The sequence below is a fragment of the Emydura macquarii genome, unplaced genomic scaffold (genome assembly GCF_026122565.2).
Source record: "Emydura macquarii macquarii isolate MOO-44397 ecotype Brisbane River unplaced genomic scaffold, CSIRO-AGI_Emac_v2 contig_3166, whole genome shotgun sequence".
Lineage (NCBI taxonomy): Eukaryota > Metazoa > Chordata > Testudines > Chelidae > Emydura > Emydura macquarii.
Genome location: NW_027133303.1, coordinates 3782 through 22069, shown reverse-complemented (window position 1 = coordinate 22069; position 18288 = coordinate 3782). Strand labels below are relative to the sequence as shown.

The 18288-nt window shown below is 46.2% G+C and overlaps 1 protein-coding gene and 2 non-coding genes across 4 annotated transcripts; all 3 read left to right on the top strand.

Moving 5' to 3' along the window:
* The first annotated feature begins 277 nt into the window (after nucleotides 1-277).
* TRNAS-GCU (transfer RNA serine (anticodon GCU)) lies at nucleotides 278-359 on the top strand. The gene has a single exon. It is a non-coding gene; the product is annotated as a tRNA-Ser (tRNA).
* Nucleotides 360-4814: 4455 nt separating this feature from the next.
* Nucleotides 4815-4896, top strand: TRNAS-CGA (transfer RNA serine (anticodon CGA)). Its single transcript has one exon. It is a non-coding gene; the product is annotated as a tRNA-Ser (tRNA).
* Nucleotides 4897-10242: 5346 nt separating this feature from the next.
* LOC137142125 (coxsackievirus and adenovirus receptor-like) lies at nucleotides 10243-17762 on the top strand. Of its 2 annotated transcripts, XM_067531356.1 has the most exons (6): nucleotides 10243-10562; nucleotides 14387-14591; nucleotides 15613-15735; nucleotides 16128-16266; nucleotides 16700-16886; nucleotides 17200-17762. In XM_067531356.1, the coding sequence occupies exons 2-6, from the start codon at nucleotides 14489-14491 to the stop codon at nucleotides 17209-17211; spliced, it is 564 nt and encodes a 187-aa protein (XP_067387457.1). In that variant the 5' UTR covers nucleotides 10243-10562; nucleotides 14387-14488; the 3' UTR covers nucleotides 17212-17762. The 2 variants fall into 2 exon arrangements, with proteins under 2 accessions (XP_067387457.1, XP_067387456.1); XM_067531355.1 differs by having other exon boundaries at nucleotides 16700-17762.
* Nucleotides 17763-18288: the final 526 nt, after the last annotated feature.

The following is an 18288-nucleotide window of genomic DNA, read 5'->3' as shown; positions in this document are numbered from 1 at the left end:
TGGCGAAACAACAAGAATTCCTGCTGCTTTCCCTTCTCTCTGGAGCATGATTACACTGTGTTTGTGTCAGCTCCACTATGCTGTGTACCGAGGCAGAGTCGGTGTGACAACACAAACATAGCCTGTTCCTGAAGTCTTTCCCCCCTCACTCTTCACTAGGTGTGAAGGGAGACCTCATTCAGGCTCTGCTTACCCTAAAATATACTAAAAGTCCTTTTTGTCCCCATGTGTGCTGGTCCTAGATTTCTCTTTGCTTCCCCAACAGTCCAATAAGTAAGATGAGGTGGCCGAGTGGTTAAGGTGATGGACTGCTAATCCATTGTGCTTTGCACGCATGGGTTCAAATCCCATCCTCATCGAAGGCATTCATTTTTCTCCAGTGTATTCCAAACAACCATTTTCATGCAGTGACAGGCATCTCACATGGCTTCCAAATAAATACCCCCTAAAAACCCCTATATTTCCTTAGTTTGCTTCTGTGAAGGTCATAGGAGACAGTCTTAAAAGCCCTCCAAATGTGGAGATTGTTGGAGGCCCAGTACAATTTGAGTTGCTTGACCACTGTCCCACAGGCTTAGCATAGCTTCAGTTGCTTGCTTGGCTGTTCTGACCCCTGTAGCATGACACCTTCCAGTTGGCAGAGACTGAATAACCTTAGAGCTGTCTCAGTTTCTGCACAGCACGGCACATAACAAGACAAAATACAGATACTGTATGGCTTGCAGCTGCACATAGAGAACGGTGATGGGAACAAGAAGTTATCCTGGAACGTCTGGGGTACACTGTTTTATTGCCAAGGGGCATACTTTTACTGCACCCCTCCTATCACAAGATGTTGTTCTGATGACCCCAATTATCATGGTAAGAATGGAATGTAGTTAAGGGTGGAAACCCAATGTAGGTAATTAGCATATACGATAATGAGAGAGATAATTAGGTGAAGGTTGTTTATGGAAGGGTATAAGAAGTCACGACTTAGACAAAGGGGGGCGCTCCATCAACACCTGACTCTGCGGGAGGTGCTTCTGGTTGGACCAGAGGATCCACTGACTCCCTGGCGGGGCCCCTGAAGAAAGCTGTTCCTGTATACAGCCTTCTGAGTAACTGCTTAGCTATCCAGGTTAGTGAGTATGATGTATTGTATTTATTGTTAGGCTTTGTATTTCACTGGTATATTTATAGAACACCTTGCACGTTAAACCTCATTGATCTGCAACTCGGGCGTGCCATGTCTCACCGGTATCCACACTGATCACACAGTGTCCAGAATCAACAGAGATACAGCCCATGTGCTGCTTCCCCCTTTCACAACACTTGTTAACATGTCAAAGAAGCATGTCAGTTTGTTTGACATGACTTTTTCTTGAGTAATCCATGTTGATTGCAACTTATCACCTTATTATCGTCTAGATCCTTATAAACCGACAGAAACACCAGTGTGGACATAGCTACAGCCGCTCATTGAGGGTGGTTTATTTGTGTGGACGGAAGAGCTCTCTCCCATCAACATACAGCCATAGACAAGTTAGATGTCTTCAGTTCACTAGGGTCTGATGAAATACATCCTAGAATACTTAAGGTATTGGTTGATGAGATCACTGAGCCATTAGCAATTATCTCTGGTAACATATGGAGGAAGGAAGAGATCCCAGAGAACTGGAAAAGGGAGAATGTAGAATCTAGCTATAAAAGGGGCATGAGACAACCCAGGAAAATATAGACCAGTCAGCTCAATTTTGGTATCAGAAAAAATAATGGAGCAAATAATCAGTTTGTAAGCACCAGCAGATAATGAGGTGATAAGTCACAATCAACATGGATTTGTCAAGAAAATATCATGTCAAAACATGTTAACAAGGTTGTGAAGAGGTGGAAGCAGTGCATGTGATAGATCTCAACTTTAGTAGGGCTTTTAATACTGTCTCACACGAACTTCACAAAAAAAAAAAACAAGGGGAATACAGGGTTCCTTTCTTAATAAGTGATGCGGGTTGGCCTGTCACTGCACCAAAGGGGGATGCAGTTGCTTGGAATCGATGGGAGAAGAATAAATGCAGCAGATTAGCATGGCATTGAACCCACACATGCACAGCACAAAGACTTAGGAGTACATTGCTTTAACGTCCCAGCTATCTCATTTCAGTGAGTTCAATAGTGAACATTGTGTCATTTTTTGCTGTGTTTTTTTTCACACCCCTGACCAGCAAAAGTTTACCTACATAAGCGATGGTGTACACAAAGCCTCAGTCTTTTATGGTATCACAGAGAAAGTTTTATGAAAGCTAAACCCCACCCTGCTCAGCCAGCCATTGAGCTTGGGGAAATGTTACAGGCAGCAAAGACCTTGGAAATAATTAAATAACAGCAAACCCATCAACAAGGTGTCCAGATAGTTAAACCAATTGTCTGCTCATCTGGTGCCATACCAGTTCCCCACTTTTATTCTTGCCCCATCTGTCCCCATCAATCATCCCCCCCTTTCAGATCAGTGATAGCCCTGCACTCATTGCTTTCTTCACACATAGGACAGCTCAACACTTAAGCACTGCCCCAGTGCGACTGCAAAACTATAGCATTTCAGTGGCGACTCTACCTACATTGCTTGGAGGGTTTCTTCTGTCAGTTTAGGTACCCCATCTCCACAGGCGATGATGATGGGAGAAGCCCTCTTGTGGACATAGCTCTATCTACACTAGGGGTTTGGTCAGTATAACTGCATTCCTTGGAGGGGGAGGAATATTTTTACATCCCTGTGAAAAGTAGTTCTGTCAAAGGTCTGTGTCCTGGGGGGAGGGGGGAGGGGTGAGATACCAGCAGGGTGATCTCCCACCTCTTTTCAGCTAGTGGCCTGTGCTATACTGGAGCCTGCTGTACTGGAGCCTCCACAGTTATTTATTGACAAATACAATTTGCAGAATTTCCAATTTTGGGGGCACAGAATTCCCTCAGCAGATCTAGGGGAAGCAACTCACCAGGGTTAGCAGCCCCATGCCAGGCACACCAGGTTTCAGCTAGCAGGCTCAGCCTATCAGGATCCAAGTGTGGAGGTGTCACCGTGACTCAGTGGGTCACAGCTTAAGATACCAGATGCAGGACTAACCACTGAGAAATGGGGCAGCATCACCCCAGAGTGCTGGTTATTCTCCCATAAGATATACCAAACCAGCAACACAAGTAAACTTCTGTCTCAGCGCACCCATTAACCAGAAGTCAGAAAAACAGTCTCCTTAGATATCTCAGCCATTGTTTCATCACGCAGATGCTAGACTTTATGAGTGGTCATTTATAACCAATTTAATCAAACAAAAAGTTCTTCTGATCTCCAGAGGTCAGCCACACAGCCAGCCCCATATATAACTCAGAGTGCAGCTTCCCGTCCGTCAAAACAGGGACAGCCAGTCTCATCTGGAGGAGCTAGTAAAACAGCAAAGAATTTTAGCAGAAAAATCCTGGAGCACAGCCTTGGAACGGCTGGCAAGGATTGCTGACACCCCCAGTTTTACTCTGGTGGCTGTGGCAGCAACTCCCACTCTTCTCTCAGAGCCAGGATAGAGGCTTAGGGGTGTGAGTTTCCAAGGACCCCCACTTCCAAGGGGCCCCACTGATTTCTGTTGCTTTCTGTACCCTTTTTGGCTTAGGTTTTTCTTCTTCCTAAGTCTTTCTCTGCATTTTCTTTCATTCCTCCCTTTTTTTCCCTGCTTCTTCTCCTCCCTCTCCATTCCTCTCTCTCTCTGCTTTTTCTTTCTCCCCCGCCATTTTCCCCAAACACTGCAGTATTCCCTGGCCATCCTGCTCCCCCAACCCAGTTACCTCCACACACCTTTGTTCCCACTCCTCCATTATGTGGTGTCACTTACCTATTCTTCTGTCAGTCGCTGTACTATGGATGACATAAAATCCCACCACTGGAAGTCCTAGCCCAGCTCCATGAGACCATTCCAGACCCTGCCAAGCCTGTGACTTCAGGACCAGGGAATCCATACCTCGGCTTTCCACCAAGTTGTGGTGTTCTCCACAGGGTAGTAGCAGAAATCGCGGTGCTGGTACCAGCCAGTGCAGAAGCAACCCTGGGCACATGGGCAGGAGTAGATATCAGAGGACAGTATGGGGAAGGAAATGAAGCATGAGGCAAGTGTGGCAGGGTCTCAGGGTCCATGATCTCTGAGCTCCACTGAGAACCCCACGCTCCAGGAATGGGAACCCCAGATCCTGTGTTAATGTCCCTTCCCAAGCCCCCACAACTCCTCCATTGACCAGGCTTCTTGACCAGATGACATCTCACGTGATGCACTGTGAACAAAGCCACACCTCAGAGAACGCAAACAGATGGAAACTTTCTGCTGAAAAAACCTAAGAATTTTTTCTCTGAAAACAAACCTAGACCTCTCACGTTGTATGTAAGACTGTGCTACTGAACCAGAAATGCTTTAGCTCCTCTTGTGAGACATTTCCAGCTGCACAATGCTGCTGCTATGCCAGGGGAGCTATTCTTGTCTCCAGGAAACATTTTTCTTAGCCTGCTTCCATCCATCACTGGTTTCTGCAGCAAAGGGCAGTGCATGTCTCTGTGGTCCAGATATCCTCATTCAAATCAAGGTAGAACCTGAGAAACCTTTCCCTTTCTCAGCTGTGGGAGGGGAGACTTTGAAAAGTGCTCTCTGTGCTAGTGCACATGGCTAAGAAAAGAGAAAAGACTGCAAATTCCCCTAGTGCTTTGGGAGCCAGGTTTGAAATCTGTTTTTCAGATGATTTTGAGTCTGGGCATTGTGCTTATTGACCAGTTTTTCTGGTGTTGATGCTTTTTGTTTGTCACAGCTGTGATGGCCGAGTGGTTAAGGTGTTGGACTCGAAATCCAATGGGGTTCCCCCTCGCAGGTTCAAATCCTGCTCACAGCGAGGTTGGTGTTTTAACCCCACTTTCTTGTAATCTGTACAAACTCCTGGGGCACACTCAATCCCAACAAAACTCCACTCCCCAGATTTCCTAGAGCTGCCTTGCACATACCTTGTGCTGGGTCCTGGATGTTTAAGGCAAAGTCTCTGCCACTTACCTGTCACATGATGGCTCCTAGCTCCGCTCTAAAGCTGGTTGCTGCTCCTCTCTATAGAGTGTGAAAGGAGCTGAAGCAGTGCGGGAGCATCCCTGAGGACACAGACTTGACAAAGCTTTAGTAGAGAGATTGTCTGAGACATCAGAGTGCTGGAAACCATATAGCCAGCCCCTAATTCAGGGCCTGCTCCAGCCCTGACTCTCAGCTTCCACGATCCCGCTCCCATGGAGCAGGTGCCCCAGATTAAATTAAATTAAAAGTGTATGTAACAGTGTATAAAAGAGAGTGTCAGAGGGAATACCGGTGTCCGGTCTAGGGGATAACGGAGCAGACCATTGTAACGCCGCCAATATGAAACTGACCCAGAGATACTCTGTAAGTCATTTCTCATTGTGCCGCACGCAATAAACCTCGCTTGGGCGCCTTCGTTATTCAGCTAATCTGTGGTCGTGTCGACTCATTCGATTGTGAGAGCCGTCTCAGTTTCCTGGCCAGAGCTGGGACAGCATCTACACAGGGACACACGCACGCAGCCTACACTGATAAACACCGGTGACCAACACACCGAGTACAACACTGTTACATACACTTTCGGTCTGCCCCCTTTCACGTAGGTAGTTGCCACCCTCCTGACGTAGTCTAATACCACATTTTTCCGTTGATTGGCTGATTTGGGCACCGCCACCCCATGTATCATTTCTACCCATCAAAGTGTCATTTCAGAGAGTTAGTATCTTGGTACCTCTTATACCCACTACATATTTTAGTAATATTTTGGCAGTCTTACAACCTTGCAGAATCAGCACTTTCCTATACCAATCTCAGTTAACTTGAGTGACCTCTTATACTTCTGTTCACTCGGCTTTTTCCATTTAGGCCTTAGCCTGTTTTACAGGCCTTAAGCTCTCACTTCTTACTACACCCCCCAACCAAGGCTCGTCGGCACTCCCGTGCCAGTCCCCCACCTCCCAAGGCGATCTCCCGTCGGCGCCCCCCGATTCTCGCGGTCGTGCGGGGAATTGAACTCTACAGAGAAATCGCCCTTGGAGGCAGCCCCAACCGATCCATGCGGGGGAGGGGGGGCGGGGACAATAGAGGAGGCAGAAGGGAAGAAATGGGGGGAGGGGAGGGAATGACTAATCAGCACTGGAGGGAGAAAAGGGAGGGATATTAGGGGACCCCACCCCAGAGGTGGCTGCATTTCAGCGCTGGGCGAGGGGGGTCCCCATATAAACAGCTCCCTGCACCCCACCCCCCTGACTGGCTGCGCTCTGGTCCCAGCTCCTGGCGCGGCAAGTCTGCACCCTACACTCGCTGGTGGTGCAGCAGCTGTCCAAGCAGGATCACTACGACTTCGGCCTCCGGGTGCTGACATCGCTGCTCCGCTACGGCGGGAAGAAGCGCCGGGTGCACCCCGACATCACCGACGAAGAGGGGAGGTGCTCCGCGTCTGGGAACCGGCAGGGGTGCTCGCCCCAGGACCGTGGCAGGAGGCCTCTGGGAATCGCTCACGGCACAGTGGTGGCTGGAAGGAGAGGGCGAGACACCCCGCTTGGCAGAGCCGTTCCCGGGGAAGCAGGCGTGGCCGGGCCGGTGTAAGAGGCAGCAACAGCAACTGTTTGATTTTCAATGCGTTTGTAGAGTCTGGGTTTGTATTTGGGTTATTTACAAACGCTTTTCTCTCTGAGATCGGTTTCAGTGACGGGAGGACGGGAGTGGCAGGCTCTCGACGCCTGACTTGCAGCGCGGTTTTGTCGAGGCAGGGTTTTAAAGAAGAGAAAACGAGATGCTTTAAATAAAGGCCCTGAGACTTCCCGCGCGGTGCTGCCACCCGACCAACCATCGAGCTCCAGAGATTCCACCCCATCCTGATTGGTGCACCTTTCCTTCTGGGAGGGCTTAAACCCACCCCGCCTTGTGCCCTTTCCGGGCCAATCCCACTCTCCTATTGGTGGAGAGCAGGTGGGAGGTGTTCTCGAAGGGATTGCACCTTTTATAAGTAACTGTAATTATTAAACGACTAGTTCAGAATATTGATGTTGAAACTTGCTCTTCTATATCCCGTTAGCCTAAAATTAACACCGCTTTACAGTTTAACTCCTAATATACTTTCTCATGGTTTTTTATGTTAAGTTATTTGACTGCAAATTAAACAATCGGTAAAATATAAGGAACCTGTGTGTAGTTAAAATTATAGCTGACATTTACATGGTCTGAAAAACTTCTTTACATCCGATGGCTTAAATGAAACTATGAACAGGACTGAATTCAAAGACTGCAAGATATAATAAAACGACGGCAGAAATTGTCACAGCACATTTAATGCAATGATAAATATAGATGCATCCTTCATTAAAAGATATGGGGAGATCTATTTGAATACTATTTGAATCGATATTCTATAATTCTGAAATAATAACATAAACAGTTAATTACCAATCAATATTAACAATCCTTTATTTTGCATTTAAAAGAAATCCTATCCTAATGAATAACATGTATCACAATCACATTCCATTCAGCTCTATTTCCAGTGGGCTAAATTATGCCACTTAGGTGCACTCTGCAGTTTGGACAGAGAGAGCACTGAGCAGAAAGGCACCAGGCTTTCCGAGCTACCTGGTTGGGTAGTGGGGACTGCAGCATACTGTTGCCAGTGGAGGATGGAGCCATTGGTCCCCCTAATCATCATCCCTCTCTCCCCTCTTTTCAGTTAACACTGTTCCCACAAACACTAGCAACCCCTCTTCACATTACAGCCAAACGATTTCTCTGTTAATACAATTATAAATCAGGAGTAGAGGATTGACTAGTTACAGAATGGAAACAGGGGAATCTGGTCCCTTATCTTTAGCCATCTAACCACTTGATTTAGAAAAATATCAACTCAGAACTTGTGAAGCTTCTCTTGCATTTGAGTCTGAAAAATGCAATCACCGTGGCCTCAGAATTTCTCACATCCTTTCTTCTTCCCTCTTCACTCCCCAGTGATCCACTGACAATCCTTGGCTGTATGAACTAAAAAGGGTCCTTACAGGTAAAGTACTCCAGGAATCTCAAGATATATTTTCAATTGAGAAGGAAAGAGTTAATACTTTCTGTCATTTGAGTGCCTAAATCTCTCTTTGTTGAAATCATTGCCTTTCTGTAGTAAAAGCACTATGTATGTATGACTATGTATGTTAGTGAAAATTCCTAACAAAATCTGAGCAGCATGAGCTTTATACATCCTGTTTTTTCACATCACTTTTAAGCCAACCCTTCAGTATTGCTGGGAAATAGACTTACTTGGCCTTGATGTATTTCTGCAAAAATATTTGCATCCTATACCATATCCATGGCCACATCACACAATACAGAAAGACCTCAGCATCATAGATGGCTAATCATAATTTTTACAAAGACAAACTGAAGGAGAGAGAGAATTTCAACAGTAATAATCCTCATGTATTACAAATATTTTAACCCGTGCTTCTAATTCTGGGCCTGATGCTGATCTCACTTACGTGAGTGTAAATCAAGAGTCATTTCACTGAAAGGCAGTGGAGTTACATTAATGTAAAACCACTAGAAGATCAGAATCAGTCATTGCATGTCTTTATAGGATATAGAAAAAGGACCTATGTGCATAGTAGGTTCTTCACATTAATCTTGGGATGGGAATAGAGGAGAAGGCATGCATAATACTGTTCCTTTTCCATGTCGCTGTTTTTGACTCCGTTTTGCTTGAGATTAAGTGTCCAGACCAAAGCCGTGGGTGGGATCAGCAGCAGAAGCTACAGTATGGGTATAATCTGATCTCACTTTACACCTGTGTAACTCCATTGGCTTCTGTTAACTTAGTCCAGATTTACACTGGCATCAGGCCCAATGGAGTTACACCTGCGTAAAACTGGTGTGAGATGAGCATGAGCCCTTAAGTGACATGCTTCTCTCTACATGCCCTGCCACTGATGTTAATGGTGCTTAACGCAGTATTAAGTCCAACTGCATTTTCTGTCATCTACCGTCAGAGCTGCTTAGAGCACAAGCAGGAGCCAGCAGACAATGGAATAGAGCTTCCAAATTAGCCATAGATCATGGGCTGTTGAAGGGCTAGATGGGAGCGCTAAGGGAGAGAGCTGAATGCAGATCTGGGGGCTGACAGTCCTGCAGATCACTGATCTTAACTTCCTGTCTCATCTTCCATGGTAGTCTTTGCATTTCTCTGTTCTTCTCAGAAAGCAGGAGGCAAAACCTATGGGCCCTTATGAAGTGCAAATAGGTATTTTCCTGTAAACTTGTGTAAATGTGTTAAATTGTACATTGGGCTATGCCTCCAACGGGCAATCTCTCAGCCATGTGTTTTCGAGGTCAGAAGGGCAAAATAGCAGGCACCACTTAAGACACTTAGGCCCATCTACTGACATTAATTTTTATGCATTGCTCCGTGTTGATTTCGATATGGAGTTCCAAATGTGTCCTCATGCTGGCACTGCGGGCTCTGAGAAGGTCTATAGTGTAATGTGAACAGGCATATCCTGGCACTGATCTACAATGCAGAATACCCATTGATACCAAATGATATCCTGGCATTCCTGTCCGTGGGCTGAGGACAGTGGTACTTAACACTGCTGTCAGGGCAGCTCACACAGAAATCAGTGGTAAAGATATCCCTGACTTCCATGGGAGCAAGAGCGAGACACAGTGTAGGTTGTAGAATATTTCCAGCATCACTGAACGTCTAACTCCTAGTTATTGTGTTCCCTTTATTAGCCATGACACATGTAATTCCAGGCTGGTCTGTCAGACACGTTGCTGAGGTGAGCTAGTGTCACACACACACACACACACACACACACACACACACACACAGTGTCGGTGTTGCGAAGTGCGGCACTGCAGGTCAATGACACCTGCCTGCTGAACACAACTCGGCCCCTCCAGTACATGGCTATGAACGTCTGCAATGACATGGTCACTTTTCCCACCGGATCCCGGCCTCCTTCCGTGCACACGATCGCTGCAGACCGAGCAGCTGGGACCGCCCCTCGGAGGGAGCCGCGTGGAGAGGCAGCGGGACAGCGCGAGTCAGGCTCGGCAGGCGCGTGGGCCGCGCTGATTTCCCGCCAACCACCCTCAGGCAGCTGCACGTGGGGAGGGGGAGGGGCGGGACGTACCAATAAGCCCCACCGCCTGGGGGGGGGAGAAGGCGGAGATGGGAGAGAGCGACTCCCTCCAGTCCCCCTCCGGCGGGGTGGTGCGGCCCGTGCCGAGGCGGGCGCGGCGCCTCTCAGCTCCGTGGCTCACAGACGCGGCGCTGGGGATGGAGGCGGCGGCTGGGAGGCGAGTCCGGAGCGTGGCGGGGGCCGCGGCGGCCGATTCCGCTCCCGCGCGCGGGGAATTTTCTGCGGCTGCCGCCTCCTTCCCTTCCCTTCCCTTCCCTTCCCTTCCCCTCCCCGGTGGCAACGTTGGCGGCGCTCGGCTCTGCCCGGCCGGGGCTGCTGGGGCTGGGGCTGCTCCTCTGCTGCGGTGAGTGACACGTTCCTCGGGCCGGGCCGGGGCAGGAGTTGGCGGAAGTTTCTGCCGCGGGGGAGGGGTTGGGGGTGATGGGAAGAGCCCGGCCGAGAGCCCCCAGTGCACGCGGGGGGCTGGATTACCCCCCCACACCTGTCGGGCCGGGCGGGGCTGGCAGCGCCCCCTGCACCTGTCCTGTCCTGCCGGGCGGGGTGTCTCGGTGGGGCCGGGCCGGGCCGGCTCCAGGCAAAGCGGGGCGCGGGGTCCCTCGCTCACTGCCGCCGCCCAGCGCAGCAGCACGTGGCTCCGCACAGCACAGCGGGGGCTGGGCGCTATTTCCGGGGCTCGGGGCCTCTCCTTTCTCCCCCTCCCTGCCCCGCCAGCAGCCCGGCGCTGGGCGCTAATACAGACCGGCTGGTGGAGCCGGACCGGTCCTGGCCGGGCCTGGCGCTGAGCCTCGCTCTGCCCCTGGCTGCAGGAGGAGGAGGAGAGGCGCAGCCTGGAGCCCAGCCCGGTGTGTGGAGCCGAGGGCGGCTCTGCAGGTGGCGGGTAGAAATGTGTCTCGGTGTCTGGCGCTGGCGGTTGAACACTCCCCACACGTTAGCTGCTGGCAGGGTTGTTCTGGGGTGTCCTTGTTCAACCCCTCCTGCCTGCCGGGGAAAGCGCCTTTTGCACCTTCCAGAGCGGCCCAGCCCCTGCTCCCACCTTCCTCCATCCTGCGGCAGCTGCTGCTGAGCGCGGGGCTGTCAGGAGGGCCCCGCCTGCAAGTTGAACTAACGCAGCAGCAGTCGGGTCACTTCGCAGCACAGGGACGTGCACCGATGCGGGAGGCCCCTGCTGCTTCCCCTGCTGGCTCTGCACCTCCTGCACCTGCGGGTGGGCTCGATCCGGACAGAGCAGTTCGCCGCCAGAGTGCTTCGGGCAGCGTCTCGGCATTCAGCGCCATGCCCGTGCCGGGAGGGAAGCAGAGCGCTGCTGCGGGGAGTGCGAACGGTGCATCCTTGCCCGAGGGGCGGGGGCAGACTGACTATCCCGAAGCTGCTTCTCCGGGGGGGGGGTTTAACCATTGCAATGGCAGAGAAGGTGGATACGCGGAGGCCTAGGAGAGCTCTGATAATCCTCCCCTGTCCTCGCTGCTTTCTGTGCTTCACCAGCTGAACTTTCACTGTGCTTGGTCACACTGATTGTGAGCACAGCGTTGCACTGCGAGATAATAGTGTCACCCGTTCGTTTGATGAATGACTAATGGGCTGAGTTACACTGTGCAGGAGACCGTTATCTTTCCAGTTCAGTGCAAAAGTTCAATGTGCAGCATTTCACAACTGCTCCTGTTGGCATAGATATGAAGTGCTGTAGGATATAGAAGTGTTGCAGAATTTCACTTGTGTATTTGGTGTGTGGCATGCACAAATCATTCTCACAGTGCAGCATCAACCCTTTGTGTGCACTGCTTTTCTGACCTTTTGGGTTGTGAGTTGTTATACAGCTAAAATTCAGCTGATCTGCTGTCATTTTTGCATTGAATAAATAGATTTGAAAACTAGGTGCCAGTACTACAGTTTCCATGTTCTACCAAGCTACATTTTGTAAGTGTGCAGACAGGTTTTTCTTAAACCTAGAACATTGCCTGATATTCAGTAGTTAATTAGGCGTGCATAAGTTACCACGTTTGATGCTTGGCCAAAGGGAGTCTCAAGAAACCATATTTTACTCGTATTAAGATATTAAAAATATAAGACGTCCTGCTGAGCTACATGCTGACCATTTGTCTCTAGGCTGAGACAAGAATAAAAGTGAAATCAGTGGTTCCCAACCTTTTTGGCTGAGAGCCATAGATATCATTGTTATAGCCCTGCAGAGCCACCAGTCTCAGGCAGCAGCCCTCCCGGTCCCCTCCCTGCAAGGCTGCCTCCCTCCTCACTGATTTCCAGTCCCCCTGGCTGCAGCAGGGAAACCACCTGTTCTGTAGCCCCCTGTGCTCCACCTGGGTCCCTAAGCAGTGGCTCCCTTCTGTAGCAGAGAGCATGGCAAAGCACTCCCCTGGGTCCCTAGGCGCAAATGTTCCTGCTGGAGCCACAGAGAGAGGAACACTGATCTCCCATCCCCTCGGTGCAACAAGGAGCCTAAAAGCACCGGTCTTCTAGCCACGCAGCAACATGCTCCGCCTGGGTCCTTAGGTAGCAGCTCCTTCTGCAGCCAGTGGGAGGGGTGTGGCAGGCCACTTTGAAAGCCCCTGGGCCACAGGTTGGGAACCACTGTGTTAGACAGTCAGGATCCCATGCACTAGTGCTGTCCTGTAATGGTGTGGGGTTGCAAAGACAGTAGGGAGGCATGTTTTTTTCAAGTTTTTGTTTAAATCAAAAATGACTGGTGTGTAACCTGCGTGCAGTGTTGTTGTAACTGTGTTGGTCCCGGGATATTAGAGAGAGAAGGTGGGTGAAGTATCTTTACTGGAGCCCAGAATGGAGTGCTTGTGCTACCAATCGCAGGTAGTTGGGAAATGTTTCCCCAGCATGGCACAGCTGAGTCTCTCCCACCCCTGAATTTCACATACGTTGGTCCAATTTAAGATATTACACTGGAGAGAGCACATGGGTGAGGTAAACCTTGCAGAAGTGTTTCCCTGAAACTGATGAGTTAATATGTTCTATGTCCTCATCTTACTAGAGAGCTGGTAAAAGGATTGTGGTATGCATTTACTGTTGACATGAAAAACTCACTGTCCAATGGTTTTAGTTATGGTATGTATGCTTTCTAAAGGAGTTCTGCTGCATTAAACAAGGGTGTGTATGTGTAGGAGATGGAAAATAAGGAAGGATGTAGCTTTTCCTGATTCAAGTGAATATTTATAGGACTCTCAGGCTTACAGATGAACATTATATCCAGTTTGCTTCATTGTTCAGTAACACAGCACTGTAAAGGATTTGTTGGATAGACTCTGCTAAAATATGTCTGATTGTAGACAACTCCAGTTCTGTACACTTAACCGTGTATCATGGCTAAGATGTTCAAAAGTGGGTGCCTGAAATTAGGCATCTGTATAAGCAGGCTGACCTTCAAAGATGCCAAGCTCCTAGCAGTTCCTGTTACAGTGAAAGGGAGTGTTGTGTTCTCAGCATTTTGGATAATTGGGCAACTTCTTTAGATGTCTAAGAATTTAGGAACCTAGCTTTAGGTATCCATTTTTGAAAGCCTGGGCCTGTGTCTAATGGAAAATTTCCCATAAAAGTTGAATGTTTATCCATAGATCTTGTTCTGAGTTTTGTCTTTCATGTCAGGGAACCTGTGTGATCTTGCATGTCTGTGAAGCACCATGCACATGAATGGTAAACAGTGAATGCCTGTTATAAATTAATTAAAATCTAGAAAGACATGTGGTTGCTCACTATAACTAAGTAGGTTGTAAAGAGAAAATAACTCCAGGATAATTTTTTAATTTTTTTTTCAGTTACTGATAAAGACAATGCTGTGTTGAAACAAATTCAGCTTTTACCAAGCAAATATTTAAAAGAAAATCTTAGATCTTAAAATATATTAGCCCTCTTCCCATTCCATCCTTTAGAAGCAATACCAGTACATTTAGATGAACTCCTGCACGCAGAGGTTTACAGTATAATTAGCACATAGCAATTTCAAAAAGAGTAATTAATACAGTGGATTTATTTTCCACCAGAGAACTTGTGTTGGGTGGGTCTTGTTGTTCTGGTTGGGATTATTTCACACATAGAAAAAATTCTTCCAGAGAACTTCCCAAGAAATAGAACTGTGGTTCATTTGAAATATTCAAATTGCTATGCAGATTTGTTTGGAGAACATACCTGTTTTGTTCTTTTTCTTAGATTGTTTTGTACTCTGGAGACAGGATTTATAATGATTACTATGAAGCTATGAAATAACGGGTGCAGTTCACTAATTCTGATCCCAAATTGAGTGACGACTCCATGGATATCCTGAACCTAAAGTCAACGGACACTGGCATATACCAGTGCAGAGTGAAGAAAGCTCCTGGAGTTGAAACAGAAAAAATACACTTGACTGTGCTTGGTAAGATACTTGTTCAGACACTATACACTTTGTTTTTGGAAGGCAAATTGTTATATGCCATATTACATTTGACACTTAAAACGAGAGAGGTTCTTGTGTATGATCACTTCATACATTAATACAGAATTGCAAGTAGATAAATTTTGTTTTTTAGTGCTCCAAAATTAGAGGATTGATTCCTCCCCCCCCCCCCCCCACCACACACACACAATGGCAGAGAATGAGGCCAAAAATGTAGAAATAATTAACATTTCTTGAAAATGGCTCTAAAATTGTTCAAAAACATAGGCTGATTCCAACTTTTGTGGAATGAAAAATTATTTACTTGCGAAGGCTTAATTAATGGACACCATAGCTGACTTTTTATTAATTAAATAATGCCTTATTTATTAGTAAAGCCAGCAAGGACTAAATGCTACATTGAAGGATCGCAGGAAACTGGAAGTGACCTTATCCTGAAATGTGCATCACAAGAAGGCTCCCCATTTTTGTCTTATAACTGGAGGAAATTAACTGGCACAGAGGAACTTCTGGCCAAGTCATTATTGAGTAATGTTTATCCTTTACTATTTTAATTTTAATATATTTAAGATGGATAATAGGCTTTGTCTTTGTGTTTTTATTTCTTCTTGAAATGCTAAGCATTTTTATGCCTAAATTTTACTGTCTTAAAATCCGGTATCTCGCAGATTACCTGTGTTAGACATATACATTACCCTCTTGGCAAGGAAGTATTCTCAGCGGTCTAGTGGTATGGCGTACCAAGACTTAATATTGAAATTAAATGCTATGGAATATACTTCCAGTTATTCATAAAAGAATCATATTATTACCTATGACAGCTCTTTGCATCTTGACAGATGTCTCTCTTTTTTTTTTTTTTTTCAAACGGATGTTAACATAACTAAGACCCACGGGCTTTTTAAATACAATTTGTTATGGAATGGATTAACATCTTTGGAAATATTGAATACTTACCTTTAATGAAAAATGGTAACCAAAGTTCCTTCAATATTTGTAGATAAAGATACAGGTGAACTTTTGGTGAAAAATGCCTCTCAGGAGTACTCTGGTACCTACAGTTGTGTGGCTGTAAATAGAGATGGCACTGATGCGTGTTTCATTGTGCTAAACGTCACTCCTCGTAAGTACTTGCTGTATGCTTCTTGTCACAAAATCAGAAGTGTTGAATGAGTTAAAGAAATGAAATCAACGGATCCTTTTGTAATCTATAAAAGAAATCAACTCTAGAACAGATAGTGGACACCTTTTTTGATTTTGTTATATTTTTGGGTATTGAGCATTCTTTGATCTCCAACAAACGAGTCAGTCTTTCTACCTGTCTTTCGATGAAGATTTTTTTCAAATTTTAACAGGTGTTTGTGTATCAGTGCTCATGTATCAGTTCAGTAATATTTCTCAGTATTAAAAATAGGGAACATGTATTTCTATTTGAAGGTGTAAGAGGGGAATTATCTCATTAAAGAAAGTCAGTTAAAGGCCAGTATCATAGTAACCTCTATTAATCTATTCTAGCTAGAAATGCAGCTGGCACAATTGCTGGAGCAGTTAGTGGAACTCTTCTGGGTCTCTCCTTACTGGCCTTTCTCATCTTCTGTTGCTGTAAGAAACGTAAAGAGAAAAAATATGAAAAAGAAGTGCAGCATGAGATTAGGTAACGACCCGCTGTCTTTACTTTTTGAGCAGTAATACCTGAAACTAGAAAATAACTTTCTCTTAATGTCTTTTCATAGATACTATATTTCTTATGGCTGTTTAGAATTCGGCATTGACCTAAGCCAGTGCATTAACCCAGTGTGACAGCTAAGAGGATAAACTGATACTTCTAATGTAGTATACGTTAATATGCCTGTATCCTATTTTCTGATATATTTCAAAATGTTTTGTTGCGTTAAAATAGATTGTGAAATTGGTAAATATTTGAAACACACTTTGGTTTAAAGTAGTCGACAGTGATACTGTTCTTATTGCTTTTATTGTTTGAATAGATCAATAGAAAAAAAAAACAAATAGAAGAAAATTTCCCAATCCCTCAAAACACCAATAAATTCTTGGTTTAAACAACTTTTATTTGTATCTATTTTCAGAGAGGATGTTTCTCCTCCAAAGTGTCGTACTTCAACAGCCCGCAGCTATATAGGCAGCAATTGTTCTTCCCTGGGTTCAGTGTCTCCCTCCAATATGGAAGGATATGCCAAGACTCCATATAATCAAGTACCAAGTGAAGACTTTGAACGTCCTTCTGGTCAAAACCCAAACATTCCACCGTCAAAGGTAGCTGCACCTAATCTAAGTAGAATGGGAGCTGTCCCTGTGATGATTCCAGCACAGAGCAAGGATGGGTCCATAGTACAGAATGGTGTTAATTTATACTCTTTTTAATCTTTACATATATTTTTTAAAAACCTCAAGACCCTACATTTAAAAAGTGCACAAAATTGTCCTTGAAGAAAATGAACAAGTTCGTTAGAGTAGCCTCCAATTTTTCTGATTCATTTTGAACCGTCATTAGAATATATTAAGTGCTTCAAAGACAGTATTGAAGTTCCTAGCTAGACATGAAACAGTGGAGGTCTTTGAATTTCAGGTGGGTTGCTGAAGAAACACCATATCAACTAGATGCGGAATTCTGAATATGAAGCACAACGTTGTGTGTTTTTGATAGTGAAAAGACATTCCAGCTGTACTCCATGAAGTTAGCGTTCCAGAGACTTCACCCTCAAAATTTGGAACGACTTAAATATTTTGACCCCTTTCGCCATTCTGTGATGGCGGCCACAGTGGCTGCAATAGTTGAATGATCTAAATATTTTTCGGAAAATCTGTGAAAATCTTTTAACTTTCGTAATGTGTATTTGGAGCATCTTCTGAATTGCTGAGAACTCTTCCTTCATAGGCTACCAGTTGCAGTTAACTGTATGCAGGCAACTGATGAACTTGGTTTTGAGATTAAATGCAACAAGTGGAAGTGCTACAGGAGACCTTGTTCCTGTCAGCTGTGTGTTCTTGGGGAACCAGGATGCAAACCCTGACTTGTGTTGGGGGCTCTGCCTGTCTCAAGCTCTCCAGGCACTAAGCTGAACAGCCTGTCTCCTGGGAACCTTTGAGCCGCACGGAGTGGTGAGGACCCCCCCGCCATCTTCCCCCAACACACTCACACACACACACACACACACACACACTCACACACACACTCTCTCTCTCTCTCAGTTCACATATAACTTTCTACTTTTGTAATCAAACCTGAGCTAGCTTTCGCCAATACCCCACCTGTAATTGTGTAGTATTGTAAGCGTTTGTTTTTCTCTCCTTGCATGGTATCACTGTTTTTTATATACCTGGCAATAAACTAACTGTTATAATCAAGCTGGTTGCCAGTCTCTCTCTCTCTCTGTCCCAACTTCATCTACTCCTTTGTGTTCTTGGCTTCCCTAGCTTGCTCCGCAGCAACGCTTCTTTTACCTAAGCCAAAGATCCCTGGAGTGCCCAAAAACCCTATGGGGTTTGCTCACCAAGGGGGTTACTGCTAGAACAATTGTAGACTGAGGGTGAATCGGGGGCTGGAGGAACCCAGACCTGAAAACCTTAGGTCCTGCAGGATAGCTCCATTGGGATAGCTCCATTGGGATAGCTCCATATGAACACACCAGTAACACAAGCAGTACATTAATAGAAT

What these genes read in the sequence shown, in the direction of transcription:
- LOC137142125 (XM_067531355.1), top strand. Translation starts at nt 14,489, where the DNA reads ATGGATATCCTGAACCTAAAGTCAACGGACACTGGCATATACCAGTGC. An exon ending in AATACACTTGACTGTGCTTG is followed by an intron (nt 14,592 to 15,612) that starts GTAAGATACTTG and finishes CAATATTTGTAG; the next exon opens with ATAAAGATACAGGTGAACTT. An exon ending in TGTGCTAAACGTCACTCCTC is followed by an intron (nt 15,736 to 16,127) that starts GTAAGTACTTGC and finishes AATCTATTCTAG; the next exon opens with CTAGAAATGCAGCTGGCACA.